This window comes from Spermophilus citellus (genome assembly GCF_964194105.1).
Source record: "Spermophilus citellus genome assembly, chromosome: 8".
NCBI classification, from domain to species: Eukaryota; Metazoa; Chordata; class Mammalia; order Rodentia; family Sciuridae; genus Spermophilus; species Spermophilus citellus.
Genome location: NC_138189.1, coordinates 244,706 through 262,115, shown reverse-complemented (window position 1 = coordinate 262,115; position 17,410 = coordinate 244,706). Strand labels below are relative to the sequence as shown.

General features: G+C 54.0%; 1 protein-coding gene across 1 annotated transcript in view; it reads right to left on the bottom strand.

The window, feature by feature from the left end:
- PDE6B (phosphodiesterase 6B) overlaps window positions 1-9,812 on the bottom strand; it is a gene marked incomplete at both ends in the record, with an annotated part of 59,655 nt that extends 49,843 nt beyond the window's left edge. The window contains one exon of the mRNA XM_081303489.1: window positions 9,345-9,812. Within this exon, the coding sequence (XP_081159615.1) occupies window positions 9,345-9,812 (468 nt within the window). The remainder of the gene's footprint in view (window positions 1-9,344) is intronic.
- Between the last annotated feature and the right edge of the window lie 7,598 nt (window positions 9,813-17,410).

The following is a 17,410-nucleotide window of genomic DNA, read 5'->3' as shown; positions in this document are numbered from 1 at the left end:
AACACTAAACTCCCCACTCAAAGTCATTCCTGTTCACTATCTTTGAACTTCTGTGTCTGAGGCTGCATGAGCTGGAGTCTCCCCAGTGCACACACCCAAGGGGGCTCTCCCAGGAGCCTGCCTTGCCTCCTGTATTGGAGATACTATCTGGGGAGTTGCCCCAGCACGTTCCTAACCAAGGGAAATAGATTTCCTCTGCAATTAGGGGCAATTTCCAGATAACTCGTTCCTGCAGGATTCAAAACAATCCCTGAAAATTGTTTCAAATTCTGAACTTCCTCATCTGAGAATAAAAACTTCCTCCTGCTAGGAAGAGACTGAGGTGCCCTGGCCAAATCTGCAAGAATGGACTTCTTGTCTTTTATCTGGCTTTGCCGCCTCTTCTTTTGTAAAAGCTTTCTTCACCCGAGTTCTCTGATGATGGTGATTTCAGACCAAACAAAAGGTCCCCTCTGTCTCCCTTTAAAGCTAACTTTATATGAACCTGTTTTTCTGCCAATTTGAATCCCAGTGTTTGTGGCGCAGCCAGTGGCAGGGTCTAGCCTCTTTCCCCGTGGTAGCAGTTTGAAAAATTAGCAGCCAGAGCAAGGATGGTGCCCTGGGACTGCATAGCTATGGCGGCAGTGTCTCTAAGGAAGAGGAGCTCCACTGCTTCTGGCCAGTGGAACCTACCTGCAGGCGGAACTCCAGGGGAATCCCAGCAGCTTCCAGAAATGTCATCCATCTTGGGTTTCCCATCCTTCCTGTGGAATACTCAGCCTCTCAAAAATGTTTTGGGGGTAAGGACAGGAAAGTTTTGGTTTGGACCGATGAGTCCAGCTGGGTTTTCTCATCAGGGAGCACACTGAGACCCTGAGTGGTTCTTTTTGCAGTACTGGGTGTTATGCTGTCTTGTGGGGCTGTGATAAACCATTTGCTCTTGAGGTACTGGTTGATAAGATGACGATCAGAGGACAATATTTCCCAGTAATTATATTTATTTGGAGTTCATTGCTTTGGTTTGAAAAGAGATTACAGCATGGCCTGTGTTATGGTTTGGACGTGAGGTGTCCCCCAAGGCTCCTGTTAATGCAGGAATGTTCAGAGCTGATGCAACTAGACTGTGAGAGCTGTAACTAATCAGCCATGCAGTGAGAATGGGCTGACTGGGTGCTAACTACAGTTAGGAAGGTGGGGTGTGGATGGAGGGGTGGGCACTGGGGTTGGTCCTGGGAGATGCATCTTCCCTGTGGCCTCCTCCTTCCTCTCTGCTTCCTAACCCACCATGAGCTGAGCAGCTTTCCTTCCCCCATGAAGTGATGCCTCACCTGGGCCCAGAGCAGTGGAGTTGGCCGTCTGTGGGCTGAGACCTCTGAGACCATGAGCCCCAATAAACCTTCCCCCGTCTACGTGGTTCTCCTTGGGTATTTTGGTCACAGTGAGATAAAGCTAACACAATCTATACATCCATGGAGAGCATGCTGTGCCCTGTTCTGAGCTACTCCGTGACGTATAAAACAGCAGTTTCCAGGCTGTGCCTCACCCTTTGTTGCTCTATCTTGTAGAGCAGTAGTTTGCCATGATCTACTCCACTTTGAATTCAACTGCTGAGGTGGATGACTCCACACTTTGTCCAAGCATCACCTGCTGGGCACCACTATAAGGCACAAACTGGTAAATAAATTACTCATGCAAACGAGAATGACTACCTCTGAACTGATCAAGTTAATCAGAAGCACATAGTGCATGGGTGCACAGATTCATATCAGAAAAACCAGGCTCACAAGCTTATTGAATACCCCAGACCACCAGTTGGTGCAGCCCCCTCACTCAAGATCTATAAAATGAGGGGCATCCTGAGACTAGACATGCAGCACTCTGACCCTGTCACCTGGTCACTTGCCATGTACCTGGCCCAGGAAATTGCCACAATGACAAACCTCCAAATCTCTGTCCTGGGCTTTAGCATGGTGCAGTTTCTCCTGCCTATGATGGCCATGGCCACACATGGTCCACCCCAAGCTGACACTGTGAAACTGCTGTCAAGACCTTGACCTAGAATAAGTCCCTGTGCTCCGACAGCTCCAGACCCTGAGCAAGTCCTAGGCTCCTCACCGTGTCTGACCACCTATGTGACACTCAGCCTCTCTGCCTGGGCTGCTCCACCCCGGGGTCTGTGTGCCACTGGCACCGTGTGACAATCCTCCAAGGCGGCATCTCACGATGCTCTGGGCACCTCCCTGGCCAAGCTGGCTGCTGCCTGCACCTGCAGACCGCCGAGCTCCACAAGCCAGCAGCTTACTGTTCTCTTTCTGTCCAACATCTCTGCTAGCCTGGACCTGCTTGAAGGCTCTCTTGGTGCTACCTGTACTCCATGGCCACACTCTGCTGTTCCCTCAGTACACTGAACTCCAGAGTCTCTCTGATTATTAAGGGTGATACATCTGGTGTCCATAAGTGGGACCAGAAGCAAGACCACCTTGGAAGGACCCTGTGGCTCCTGAGACCACAGTGCAGCATAGAGGCCTGGGTCTGTCCCCAGGACTCACATTTCTGTCTGGGGACACTTCTCCCAGTCCAGGCCCCCCTTTTGGTGGAGGCCCTGCTGACCTTATTTGAAGTCTGATTTAAATGCCTTGAGTAAGGGACCTTGAAAGTCTTTGGGGACTCTGGGAGCCTCTGTCTTTCCTGGGCACTTCTGTGTCCTGCTGGAGTGGTGCCTTGTGTGGCTCTAAGTGCCTGTGTTCATGGCTAATCTGAAACTGGGAGCACTCCTGTGTGGTCTCTTCTGGATATTTGTGCATCTGGACAGCCCCCTGGTACATGGCTGGCTGGGAAATCCATGAGCATCTTTGATGACACAGGGCACCCGGGACATGTTTGTTTCCCGGGGCCATGCTAACTCCCAAGCACAGAGACTGCTACACTGAAATGCAGCTCAAGGCCGGAACGCAGCCCTTCCCTTCCTGCCTGACCCCTTCGTGCTGAGGGCTGAGGTCCTTCTCTCCAGAGCCGTGACCCAGCTGCCAGCAGGAAGCTTCTGAGGGAAAGCGGAGACGCAGGATGCCTAGTGTCTCTGTGCCTGCACTTTTGCTGTAGGGAGCAAGGCTGATAACTGTTGTTCCTTAGGAGCAGGATGTGCAGCTTCCATGTGCGCCGGGGCCCTGCTGCTATCCAGAGGCAGCACCTACCCTGGAGGGTACAGGGTCCAGATCAGAGGAAGCCTTAGGCTGGGCTCAGCAGGGTGGCCTCTCCACAGCCTCTCAAGGAGGCTGTACGCCCTGCTTTTAGGAGACCACTGTCTCCTCTAGCCTCCCTGATTTAACTTCCCTGGGGTCTTTGCTCCTACCAGGGCTCTGTATCACATGAGACCTGTGCTGTTTTCATCTGCCACGTTAGGGTTGACTCTGGACCAGTCAGGACCTAAAAGGCATCAACCCACTTGCTCGGAGACTCAGACAAGACCCGAAGACCCCAGAAAGGAGCCAGAAAATGTTTTATCACGGTCTGCTCTAATGCCAAGCTGAAAGATGGGTTTTATTTAAAAGCAAAATTTGAAATTATGTCTGTGAATTTGTTTTCTGTCTATGTGTGTGCTCTGTATCTTGAGATTTTTCTACCATGGATTTACAAGAGCTCTATTTTTAATTGTCTTAGAGATAAATGGGTGCTCATAAATCAAATTTACTTAGAGACAAATGGTTGCTCATAAATTAAAATTAAGCTTGCTAAAAATATATAGTAGTTAACCCAAATGCTTTTCATTCATGTAACTTAGATGAATCTTTCATAAGTAAACTGATTTTAAGTTTCTCAGATGCCCAGTACTGTCCTGCACACTTCTGACTTGCTGCCACAAAGCTCTTAAACATCAATCCAACCTCAAGAGTAAGACTGTCTGCTCCTGCATCTCTGATAAGCAGCCTTGAAAGGCACCATTGGCTTCCTGAAACTGAGCTCTTCTAGGCTGTGAGTACTTCAGCACCAACGCTGGGTGGCAGAAGCACAGTCTGACCCCAGGGCAAGCAGGCAGACCAAGGGCCATTGCTCCTGGGCATTAAGTACACCCAGGTAACTTGTAGGGCTTTTCTGTGACAGAGAAATAACTTGAAATGAAGCTTATGCTAGCCTGATGTTTAGTTTTCTTATGCAATAGAGATATGATAGTTAAAAGTAAATAAATTAGGCGAATGCAAATGGAGTAGGTGTTCATAAATGGACTTTTCATGTAATTAGAAAAAGTATCTATTAAGTAATAGATATTCATAATATGTCTATGTTACTTCTAAGTTGCTGACATTACTGAAATGTCAGTTGCTCTATGAGGAATTGTGTTTCATGAAATCTGTCTGCTGAACTGTCAGTGTGTGGCAGGCAGTTTGAAATGGCTCACTTCCTGGGTTTGTTCAGTGAAAATTAAAGTTACCAAGAATTAAATACCCTGATTTACACACACACACACACACACACACACACACACACACAATGTAAAGAACACAAAAGGAAAATGACTTCTTGAACAAGAAAGAACAAACTTAGGGCTAACATATGTCACAAAAGGGATTTCTGTGTGGTCAAGTTGTTAAAGTTGTTGATAGGTTTCTGAAAATGTAGCATGATATACTGGCACAAAACCAGAATCTAGCCCACTATGCTGGAATCAACAGGTGTTCTGAGAGTAACTGATCTGCTCAGGAAGAGTTTGCAAGAGGTCTTGGTGTTTAATTCTGAAGTCAGTCTCTTTAAGGCTCGGCGGCCCGGAGCGGCCCCTCTCTGCCTTGCCCTGTGCGGTTGACTTCTCAGCTGAGGTGGTGGTCCCTTGGTTTCTCGGCCCACTTCTGTGAGGCCCTGGCTCTTTCTCCCCTGTTCTGCCTCTGTTCTTGTGGCCCGGACTGGAGCTCTGCCTGTCTCCAGGCGCCCCTTGGTGTGCCTGCTCTCGTGCGTGGAGTCTTCCGTTACCTGGCATACTCGTGGACCACAAGTCTGGTCACACTCAAGGGCCCCTCCAGGGGTGGATCCCAGGCTGTCTGAGCAGGGGCCCAGGGCCACCGGCGGGTGGCATTCTCTCTTCCTTGTCATAACTGGCCCAGGAAACAAAGCGTTTTGTGTCTTTGTTGGTTTTTCCCCATTACTAGAAAAACTGAGCCTTAAGAGAGTTGTTTTGCTTTGCCTTTTCTGACTCCTAGTTGTCACTCTGGTTAATGGCTTTTTCTCCATGAGCTGTGATCCTGCTCTGAATAGATGTTTTAAAAGCCCTGACAGCTGTGGCTGCCAAGGATCCACTAAGGATCAAGGTTCTACATTAAGTCTTTTTCACCCCAAACTATCTGCAGGCCTTCCAGCTCAGCCCTGGAGGACCTCAGAGGACTCACCATTCACCTTGTAGAGGTGGGGCCCGAGCCTGGCAGGACATGGGGCAGGTGGGCTGTGAGCGGGGCCGTGTGCCCATCTACTCCGAGTGTGCATGCTGGGAGGTGTGTGGGTGCGAATGTGCTGAGCTGGTGACAGGGAGTTGGTCCTGGTGTGACACGGCCAGAGTAGCCGTGCCTGGAGATGCCAGGTGACGAGGAGCCAGCCCCGCGCTCTTGCCCGGATTCCAAGCGCAGCTGCTCTGTCTTGCCCCCAGCTTTGATTCTTCTACAAAAAGCATTTACTGCCAGATTTATGGAAAGGAGTATGACAGATGCACCTGAATACAGGTTTCCAATAGCCCTAAGACCACTGGACGGACGGAGTTCCCAGAACTCCGGTGAGGAAGCTGGTGCCGGCCTATGACACTGTTCCCTAGGCCCAGGGGACCAGCTCAGGAGACCAAGGGGCTGCTGGAATCGGGGATTTTATGTCTAGTGTTTGAAACATTGTTGCTGTTTTCCTGACTGTTACAGTTTCCTAGAGTGGAAGAGACTTTTTTTGAGCTCTCCATGTTGCTGCAAGTTGGTAAACAGACTTCTGTAAACAATGGCAGCAGCATTTACTTTCCCAAATTAAAATCTGTGTTTCTAATGCTTATGGGGATGCAGCTGCATGCAGAGCTTCAGAGCTTCAGAGGGACAGTTCTCCCCACGGTGACTACCCTGGCTGGGAGGGTGAGAGTACACAGCTGTCCACTCCCAGGGCCCCGGAGCCCTGGAGGCAAGGCCCTACCGGCCAGCTCAGTTTCCACCTCCTTTGGCTTTCTGACCTCCGAAGTCTCTAGGCCCAGATTACTGCATGGCAGGGCCCTTTTCTCGTTGCATTTATATAGACAAGCGAGCCAAATCTGGTAAGACTGAACTAATTTGAGAATTAAAGAGGTTATCTTTGGTGAGAATCAGTATGAGTATTGGAAAACTCTGTAAGGAAAATCTAAATGCACTTGTTATTAGTTAATTGCTCTGCTCACTGCTTCTGTTTTTAAAAATTATCAACCTGTGGATCAGACTGGATCCTAAATTCTTCCAGCTTTCTTTAATAATATCTGCTACAACTATCAGACCTAGATCAGAGACTGCTCTTTCCTAGGGCCCCAGAGCAGGGTCTGGACCACCTGAGGTGACCAGAAGGGGACAGCATGTGCCTGATATGGCTGCAGAGTCTGTCCCCAGCTTGTTGGCACACAGCCAGACGTGTGGGAACCACAGTGACACTCTCCCCCTTTCCTTTGGGCCTGTCTTATGCATCTGGTGCCAAGGTGACAGTGACGTAGTGACAACCTCATAGCCAACTCTGTGACTCTGACCTAAGAAGCCCTCTGGTCCATCCAATGGGTAACTTGGCAATATCACTTTTCTGTTCAGAATGATATTAGTGTCCTCTTATAAAACATTCTCCTTACCGGGAACGCATCACGTTGGACATTAATGGGTAACCCTGCTGCAGCCTGTCTATTGCTTAAATGATAAAATGTGCCAAGACTCTTACACACAGTGCTCCAGGGAAGCCTCAGGGAAACTGAGATCAGCTCCACAGAATGAGTACATAGGCTCTAGCTGCCTCCGGTTTACCCAGATGCCCATGTGGGTGTCTGACTCGGCATCTTCGAGCCAAGGTCCACAGCTCAGAAGCGTTATGAAAACCAGGGTTATCATATTCCTGTTATTTTGCATATTTCCTTGTAAAATTATACCTGCCGTCTTTGCAGAAATACAACTCCCAGCATAATTATGTTGACCCAGCACTGAGATGGTCCAGCAAGGCCACACCTGGCAACAGCAGGCAGATGGACTCACCAGGACTCTTCTTTCTGGCTTCTGTGTTGCTCCAACATGGTTACAGGGTTTCAACCCAATCTTCCATGTGGGACCTGGCCAACCATCTGGGACAGGTCCATTCAGCACCCAGGGACATGTAGAACCTGCCTGCGAGTTAGTTCATCAGCAAAGCTTTGGAGCAACTTTGATCAAAATGGGGGAGCTGTGAAATCATTCCTGGCAGTCCTGGGCAGGATGGATCTGGGGAGCAGGAAGAGGTGGGGGGCTCGTGCCTTTTCTCTGAGATGAACACCTTCTTAAAGGCTTTCCAGAGAGATCCCCTCCCATTGCACGCATGCCCCATGATGGCTGCGCCTGGCACTGTGTGCAGGGATTTCCATCACATGGCTCTTCTTAGAGCTTTCCGAGGTTCCACAAGTCAAACAAGTTGTGGATACCTCCACTATGCTGAGCAGCTGCTGTCTGACTGGGGACCAAGGGACTCCACAGGTAAGCGGCTACACGAATCCTCCCTCTTGGTCTTTAAAAGTGTTTGCCTGGCCTGGACTCCTGGAGTGGGTCCCACTCCGTTCCCCTCTGGTGGTTTCATAGTTGGTGCCATTCCATTCTTACAGCTTGACCTCCTCCTTGTGAAAGCCTTGTCCAGGGGCAGTGGACCATGATGCATGGCTGGATTCTGACAAGTCAGGGGCAATAGAGACCCAGTGTCCTCCTTCTGGGATTGAGCTTTGAGACCCTGTCCAGTCCTGGGCTCTAGGAGTCCTGGGCCTGGCCTAAGACCTGGAGCAGCCTGCCACCTGGTCTTAGGTTCTGTCTCCACACAGGCAGCCCTGGGGTTCGGAGCAGATGAAGCTGGAGACCATGGGCTCAGGCTCTGCACCTCCTGGTAGCCCCCCAGCTCCTGGCACTGTACACTCCTGAGCTGATGTTTGAGCAGAGCCCCACCAAGCAGCCTACTCCCTCTACACAGCCACACGTAGGACAGACCGCTGGAGAGCAGGGCCACCCCCCATCAGCCTGACCCCTGGAGGTCTGAGACCCTCAGTGGCAGAAGGATGGCCTGGTGGCTCAGGGAGCCATTTTGTCACAGCCTGCTGTCCCCACCCTACCCTACACTGAGTATAAGGATCTACCTGCATTTGGGAGAGAGGGGAGTAAGGAGAGAAGAGAGGAGGGAGGAGAGGAGCGAAGGATGGAAGGCCGGAAGGACGAGGAAAGAAAGGAAAAGTGAGGGTGGGGGAAGGGAGAGGGAACCAGGATGGAGGGGAAGGTGATCAGGGTCCCAGACATCACATCCTGGTTTTCCTGGTAATTCATGTGCCTGACATTCCACCTGACTCACGGTTGACCCATTTTTTAGAAAGAAAGTGAGGACCAAGGTAATCCTGGGGATTACCAAATCCAGGTCGATGGGTGCTGCTGTTTATAGCAGATAAGAGTAAGAGGATTGCCGCGGCCTGCTCCTTCCCTGGACCCAGGACAGGGTGGCAGCCGCACCTGGGGAGTGGGCAGCCCCACTAGGATTCCCTCTCCAAGGCTCCTCTTCCATTCTGAGCCCTGAACCTCATCATTCCCCTGCCCGGCCTTGGACCTCATGCATCCCCACCCAGCAGCGTGGTGTTCTCTGGGGTCAGGTTGCTCCTGCTTCTGCCAGGGCTGGGAGAATGGGGTCCCTCTTCCTGCTGGCCTCTGCACCAGCCCTGGCTCTAACCCCTCCAGGGCTGCCACCTCAGCCACTGCAGAGCAGGACTCTACACGCCTGCTGGCCAGTGTCCTCATCAAGATTGCCCTGAAGTTGCCTCCTGAAAAACCTCAGGGTCTCGTGGTCCACACTCCTACTCCATGCACCAGGGGTCCCTGGCTTCAGGACCTGTAGGCAGAAACCTTGGTGAGATTTCAGCCAGACCTGGGTAGCCCTGGGCCTGGCCAACAACTTGAGCTTGAAGGACTTTCCAGGACCTTTGAACTGCACGTGGTGGGAGCTTTCCTGGAGCTCTTTCTACTGAGTGTGCAGGTGGCCAGCTGCTAGGAGGCTAGGCAGGAGACTCAGCACAGTGTGACTGGGCACCAGCGGGGGTAGGAGGTGGGCACACCAAGAACTCCTCTGTGGGGAGCAAGCACTGCCGAGGACAGGAAGCCAGGACCTGCATGGGCACCTGCGGCTGGGGTGCTCACCTGGGTCACGTCCGGCACGTTCACCATCTTCTTGGTCTGAGCCACGTGGCCCACGACTCCGATGTCCAGAGGGAACACAATCTCAGCATCAGGGGGCACCAGGCAGTCCTCTAGGGTGCTGCCCGGCTGCACGCTGAAGAGTCGCGTGGCGAGCTCAGCCATGCCGTTGCGCTGGCGGTACATGAAGAGGCTGCAGCGGTCAGCCTGCAGGGTGGTGCAGAGACGCTGCAGGAGTGTGAAGACCACGCGCTCCATGCAGACGTTCTCTTGCATGTCCTGCACCAGCGCAAACAGCGCGGCGCTCTCCTCCACCTGGCACAGCTCTCGGAGACTGCTGCAGTCCACCAGGCACCCGTCCTCACAGGCCCCAGCCACATGCCCAGGGCTCAGCTGCTTCTCGAAGTACTGGTGGGCAAAGTCAGGGTTCCTGTCCAGGAAGCTGCGCACCTGCTCCTCACTGAGGCTCATGGTGTCCGCGGCTGTGCGCCACTGCGGGGTTTGCCTGGACTCTGCAAATACCTTCGTCAGCAAAGTCTTTCTTAATGATGATTAGGGAGCCGGGGGAACAGCTGACTCACATCCACAGAGGGGGCTGCCCCCACCACCCTCAGACCCAGAGTCGTCCCTCCTCTCCTGAGAAAATCGGCCCCCCGGAATAGGGGCTGGGGTGCCCGGGGGCTCCTGCCTGTTTCAGGGGCCATGGGCAACTGGGGGGCAGGCATATGGCTTCTGGTGGAACAGGCCCTGAGCTCTGACCCCTAGGAGATAATCCCTGGAACACCAGGACTCCTGCTTCGGGAGCCCTTGGGGATTCGGTTGGTCTGACAGGCCATCTCGGGTCCTCCGGAGGTCCTGGCCTGGGCTCAGATTTGCTGGGAGGCAGAGGGCACTGGCTCTGCCTCCAGGAGGTACAGACTACTCTCGAAAGGGAGAGGGAGGTTGGGGTAGCCATATTTGGGGGAAGGTATTGGCCAGGGGTAGGGGTGGGACTGATGTGGGGCTCCAGGCAGACAATCCCCAGCACCTGACACATTGTGTCTGTGTCTCAGATGGAGTCCAGTTGCCCAGACAGCAGCTGGATAAGGGCTTCAACAATTTGCTCTGGGTGTCCTGCAGATATTAGCTTCTGTGTGAGTCATGACAAGAAAGTTTGGGTAAGAACTAAGGACAGAGTTGCTCTGCCTGGCTCTCTTGCCGCAAGCAAGCCCTTTTCACGCAAAACAAAGGAGACTTCGATGCTGGGCTTGTTTTGCATGAGTGTGCAGGCATGGGTGCGGGCATTGGATTGGGGTGCATGCCTGGGGGTGTGTACATGTATCCAAACACATAAGCTGGGGGCAGGAGCAGCTCTGGGATGTAGACAGCCCAGAGCACCTAGCCCTGTTTCTGGAGGTGCAAGCAGATATTTTCATTGACAGGATTTCTGGATACTCTCCTAGACAAGAACCAGGAATCACAGCCCTGAGTCTCCAGCCCGGCAGCAACCTGGGATGTCTTTGCATCATCCTCATCTACTTCTTCTACGTCCTACTGTACTTTCAACGAAGGCACGTGTGGTTCTCACACCCTGTGCACTGTTGGTGAAGACTGAGTGTACGGCATGTGCCTTTAGCATCTTCTCAGCACAGGATTCTGCTCTGGAAAGCTTCTCTAGGTGCTATGCTGGCCCTGTGGCTGCCTCGCACTGGGAAAACTAATCTGATGCACAGCTGCCTGTCCACAATGAGCCCAGCTGGCTGTGCTGCCTTCCCAGGGCTTCGAAGTCCCTGCCTCCACCTAGTCACGTGGCTGCTTCATTTGGGGTATTTGCTGGGAGGTCTCCCCTCTTTCCTAAGAATAGTGAGTTTGGGTTGGGACTGGGGAAGTGGGGTGTGGGATAAGGTGGTACTGTGGGCAGGGCTGCAGGGCTAGGGCTGGGGCCGTGGCTGTGGGTGGCCTGCTTTGCATTCAGTCTGCTAACTACTTGGAGCTGTTCAGGGCTTTGGTCTCTGGCTCTCAGTGCTGGAGTCCAAGCAGCCCCCATGCAAAGGAGATGCAGCAGACCCAGGGGCCAGGCTTTAGGAAGGTGCTCCTGCACCTCAGTTCCGGGTTTCTCAGTTCACCTACTCTTGCTCACTATCCCAACTCAGCTTCACCCCAGGTCCTCAGGACCCCTGTGTGATTCTGTGTCCCCCAAATGCACCCCCTTGCTCTGCTCATTGCTGTGCTATCTCTCCTCCACCCACACTTGCCCTGTCCTGCAAGAATGGAGCTCACCTGCCCATGGAATGGGCTCAGTCTGCAGTGAGTGACTGTAGATGGTTGAGGGCAAGCTCGCAGCACGGCCTCAGCCTCACTAGGGGCTCTGCAGGCCCTTCACCATAACTGCTGGGCCCTGCCAGCCTGCACCTGTGGCATCTGCTCTGCTCTGTCTGCCCTGGAGCCACAGAGCTCTCAGGTATGCAGGTCCAGAGTGCCAGGGAAGCCACAGCCCTGGGAGGGCCCCAGCCTCTGGCCACAGAGTCATGGTGAATGCCCAGCCTCCCTGCCTGCAGGCTCTAAGGTGCTGCCTGGGACACACCACTCACTCTGCTCCTTCCCACCTCACTCCCCACACACCTGTGGTGACGCCCAGTCCCTGCCTGGAGTGGCTGTGATGAAGTCAGAAAGAAACACTTGTGAGGCACATCTGTGATGCATGCCCATGAGACGCCTGTGAGACACGCCTGTGAGGCACGCCTGTGAGACACGCCCCAAGGCCGATCTGGCTGCTTGTGCCACACTGCAGAGGGACCTGTGTGTACCAGGAGCAGTGTGTCTGAGAACAAACCTGGCCGGCCGGGGGGAGGCCAGGAGGTGGGAGGGGAACCTGAGCTTGCCCTTGGGTTCCAGCACATCTGTGGGCAGAGGAGGGGCAGTGCCACAGGGTCTGGCGCCAGGGCAGGACGAGCAGGTGGAGGCCCTGTGGAGGAAGGAGGGGTGGCCCTGGCCCCAGCCCGCCCACTGGCACTGCTTTGGCTCTGGCGAAGGAGGCCCCTGCAGAGCCACTTCCCAGTGTGAAGCGCAGGTGTGGTGGGCAGTGGGGTTGGCACACCCTGGAGAGCACAGCACTGGCCAGAGGGGCTCGCTGATAGGAGGCTGGGGTGCACAGTCAGACCCAGGGGAGGAGCCACGTTGCCACAGTGTGCAGACCCCGAGCCCCAAAACTGACCTCACGGTGCTTGCCAGGGACATGGAAAGCCAGCCCTCTGGGCAGTGGTGGTGGTATGAGTTTGCTCCTCACCCAGACTCTGATGAGCCAGGTGATTACCCACTGGCCCAGGACATACAGTGTGGGGGACACAGAGCAGGGGCAGAGCTTGTTCCCTGATGGCCGGGGTCCCTATCCACATCACAGCACTTGTGCTGCCCCCAAGGGCAACTTGGGGCAGGCCAGCCTGTGCCAGCGGGCGGACAGATGCTCCCCAGGCCAGTCCCTGCACTTTTTCAAAGGGTCATGGGGCTCCTTGATCTCCCAGGGGGAAAACCTCTGACCATTTGTTTCCTTTTAGGCTCTGGGGGCACAGTGTTGGAACTCCTTGCCTCATCCACAGAAGATCTGGTCAATGGCCTCACAGGGCGAAAGTCCTCTGCAAAACCCTCACTGAACCCTCGGCCCAGAGAGACGTGAGATGCCCCTGGGCAGTCATTCCTGAGGGTTGGCCTGCTCCATGGCCATTGGAGCCCTCGGAAGCCTTAGGAGGGTGGGGTGGGTCGTGGGTAGCACCCCTCTGGGCAGACGACCCTCAAACATGCAGCCCATGTGGTTTAGACCTGGCCAGAGTGCGAAGGTCTGTGCCAGGAGGTGGGATGGAGTCTTGTGCCTGACAAGCAGGCTGCTGCTGACCCTCAGGACCAGTACCAGCAGAGAACCTTGTGACCTTGTGGGTTTGTCTCAGTTTTTCAAAGTGGCCTGTGTGGGCTCAGGCTTGATGCTGGGCAAGCAGCTGTGGGTGTGAATGAGCTTCAGTGCTTGCCCGGATGTGCCATCTGGCCGTCACGTGGACTGTGTGCACAGTATCTGTGAGGCCTGGAGAGAGCTGTGATTGCCTAATCACCTCCGCTTTTCTCAGCTGAAAGAGAAGAGAGGGTCCCCTCTGTCTTAAGCCAGCTTTTTGGCACTGTGACCAAAAGATCTGACAAGAACAGTCAGAGGAGGACAAGTTTACTTGGGGCTGATGGCTTCAGAGGCTCAGTCCATAGATGCCAGTTCCATTGCTCTGGGCCCAGGTGAGGCAGAACGCCACCGTGGGAGAAGGTGGGGAGGAAAGCAGCTCAGGTCAAGGCACCAAGGAGCAGAGATATATAGAGAGAAGCTCGGCTCGCCAAGAACAAAATGTGAACCCCAAAGGCACACACCTCCAGGTGCCCTCCTCCTCTGGCCATACCTGCCTGCCCACAGTTTCCACCCAGTCCTCCATATCAGGGATTAATGTACCGATTAGGTTAAAACTCTCGTAACCCAGTCATTCCACCTCTCCGCTTTCTTGCCTTGTCTCTCATACACGCTTTTCTGGGGCACTTCAGATCTAACTCAAAACTCCCTTCTTATTTGGACAGTCTCTACCTCACCTGAAATCAGAAGAGGGCCTGTGAGAGAATCCCATTAGCCAATGCTAAGAGGGGACAGGCCAGAATCGGGAAGCCCGGAGCCAATACAATGTGATGAGAAAGTCAGAAAAGCATCACTGACATGAAATGTGGGACTCGCACGGTGACGTCATGGGTCCTGGCAAAGCAGCAGAGGAAGGAGTGTGGGCAGGAGCCCTGACAAGGGCTGAGCTGCAGCGAGGCGAGGACAGGCAGGGCCCAGGGTGCAGCTGCATCTGAGCAGCAGCTGGGAGAGCGCCACAGGACAGCGCTGGGAGGGGGCTGGGCCCCAGCAGGCACATGGGAGTGTCCTGTGGAGGGTCCAGTGGGACAGGGGCTGCGGACACCGGACACCGACTAGCCAGCCAGTGGAGAGGGGGCAGGGGAGGACGGAGCTGAGGGAGCACAAGGGTGCAGGGGTGGAGGGGCAGCTGATGTGGGCTTCTGGAGTCTGGTAGTCAAGCACTCCTGAAAGCCTTGGCTGGTGGCTGTGGACGAGGTTGCTGCTGGCTCAACTTCCCATCTCAGGACGATGCTGCTGCTCTCACTGACCCTTTCACTCTTGGATAGTGGTGAGGAGCCCAGGCCTGGGCCATAGCCACCGTCAGCTTCTTCTAGGTGCCCCTGTGCTGGTGGTGGTGGGGTGCGGCCCTGGGCCATGCTTAGCCGGGGCAGGAAAGGTAAAGCCCTGTTTGGTGGGGAGGTTGCTGCCTCTCCCTTGGCTGTGCCCTGCCATGACGTGGGTTTGCTGGGCCCTGTGATGTGCCCAGCCTCATCAAGTTGGCACAAAGAGGGTGCTACCGGATGTGGACCCTGGTCAGTGCTGGGGGCTGCTCCAGAAAGGATTCATCTCCAGTGCCAGTGTTCAGGGGGCCAGGCCCCAGCTCTCAGCACAGACCCCCACGGCGCCTCCAGCTGAACCTCCAAGGCTGCCCGCATGGCATGATGGGGAGGAGCTCAAGTCTGCATTTAGGATGTGTCTGTCTTTGTTGGTAAAACTTGTTGGGGCTGTCTGGGCTTGTCCACGGGGAAGGGGTGCTGTGGGTGAGATCAGGGCAGGCCACGTTGCATGCAGCCTGTATCTGAGACTGGGGCCTGGCTCAACTGCCCACCTGGGGGATGGCATCTGCTCTCAGAGGGTGGGGCTGCCTGCCCACAGGTAAGTCCCATGTGGAGAGGATAGCAGGCCTGGCCCAGGCACAGCAGCTGGCTCCGGTCTGTCAGAGCCACCCTACAAGCTGGTGGAGGCCATCATCCCCTGATCCAAGCTATTTGGAAACATATGGACTTTGACGAAGCCAGGTCCTAGTGAGCATCCACCATATCTGCTGTGGCAGGATTTCGGTGAAGCACTGAGAAAACTAGTGACAGGACTTGACCACTCCAGGGTCAGGTCCTCTGTTGTCCCATTCCTTATCCTGGACTGGAGATCAATAGGTCACAAGCCCCGGTCATGCCATTGGGCTGGAAAATCTGGGGAGCTAGGCACGAAGAGATAGAAGAATCCTTTAATGAACAAGCACAAAGGGCTGGGTCCCCACCCAGAGGAGATCTGTGATTAATGAGGACTGAGGCAGATGGTCATAAACCCAAAGGCTCAGAGAATCAGTGAAGGAACTGCAGCTGGGAGTGAGGTGGCCTCAGGACCCTGGGCCAGAGTAAGATGCTCAGAGCCGCAGCTGGCTCTCCAGAGGAGGATGGAGTTCCACCCACAACTGGCCTCAGGCAGCTGACCTGTGGAGGAAACAAGAAAGCCACTTTAAACAGCCAGGGTAGGTCCACTTTGTCTTCGATCCTCACCCATGTAAACCTCGGGTCCCCAGAGGGATTGTTTCCACAGTCCGGGTCCCACCACAGCCATCCCGTGACCTTGAAATGTAGGGATAGTCCAAAGGATGACTCTGGTGGTGGTGAACCACGCCAGTGAGTATGCTTGCAGTGTGCAGCATTTGGCCCATGGTGGGCTTCTTCTTTAAGGGTGTAGTCAATCATGTCCCCATTTCCTGAGACACTGTCATCTTTCATTCACACATTGGTCCTCTCATATCTAATTTTATTTGTCCACCCATCTAGCCATTATTCATCCATCATCCATCCATCCGTCACCTCTCCATTTACATACCTATCTATCCATTCTTCCGCCTACCTACCCATGTATCCTCCCATCCATCATCCACCTATCCATCATCATGCATCCACTCATTCATCCTTCCATTCGTCTTTCTGACTTCCTCTTCTTTCCATCATCCATGTACATCTTGCCCACCATCCATTCACCCACCACTCTGTCATGGTTGTGTATCTTGCTCTTTTAACATGGGTATTGCTCTGTATGCATCCAGTAGGAGGATGGAGTTCCACCCACAACTGGCCTCAGGCAGCTGACCTGTGGCCAGTTCCGAAGTTCACTGTGCAATCCTGGGAACAAGAATTGACTTCGTGGACTTCAGCTTCTGCTTGTGTAAAATCCTAACGTACCTCAGAGGCCTGATGGGAGGATTAGATATGTAAATGTATGCAAAACACATGGAACTGTGCCCAGCTCATGGCGCAGTCGTATGTGTGTTTAGCATTATGGCTCAGTGTATTTGAACATAAATGGTCAAGTCACACAGATCCCACTTTACCCATATGGAGCTGACTGTGAGATGCAGCCCTATTGGACTGCTGCATAATATTTCACAGTGAGGCTCCAGCACATTTTTTTCAGCTGTATTGAAATAATTTATAGCAAACAAATAAACCTGTACAGATTTAATTCGGCACCCTGAGCTCAGCTGTTTCCTGTACTTGCTGAGCTCCTCTCCTGCTCCGCAGCCAGAGACTCTCTCAGGGTGGTCGCCATGCATGGAGAGCTCATCTGGTGAGGTGTGGCCCTGGGTCCTGGAGCTACACTGGAGCCTACCCATGCCGCTTGCCTGCCTCTGCTGCCCTGGGATGGCAGCTGTGCTGGGGCACACATGCCTGGTCCCCAGACTCCCCCCGTGCCTCGTTTGGGTGGTGGTCCTGAGGTTACAGATGTCCTGGTCACACTCATGCCTGGCGCTGGGTCATGGGCTTGGGGCTGTGGCCACTCTGGACTGAGGGTCCAGCCAAGCAGGTGCGGGCAGTTCAGTTTCCTGCAGGGAGGAGCTGGCTCAGCAGGTGGACAGGGAGGGCTTCTGTGATTTGACAGTGATCAGACTCTTGGTCCCAAGTTCCCTCATTGGCCAGCCTTGAGGCCTAGTCAAGGTGTGCAGGTGGCCACGTCTGTGCTTCCACATCTGTTTGCACAACCTGGGAGCCGGAGGCCATTCTGGTGGGGCTGGGCAGGGCACCTGACTGGTCCAAGTGGCCGCCTTCCACGGGAAACCTGGAAACTGCCTGTGAGCCTGGGGTCAGCTCTGGTCCTTCCTGGTAGTCTGTGCGAGCCTGTGGGATCCTCTGCCTTCCAGCCCCGGGGCCACACAGAGCCATCA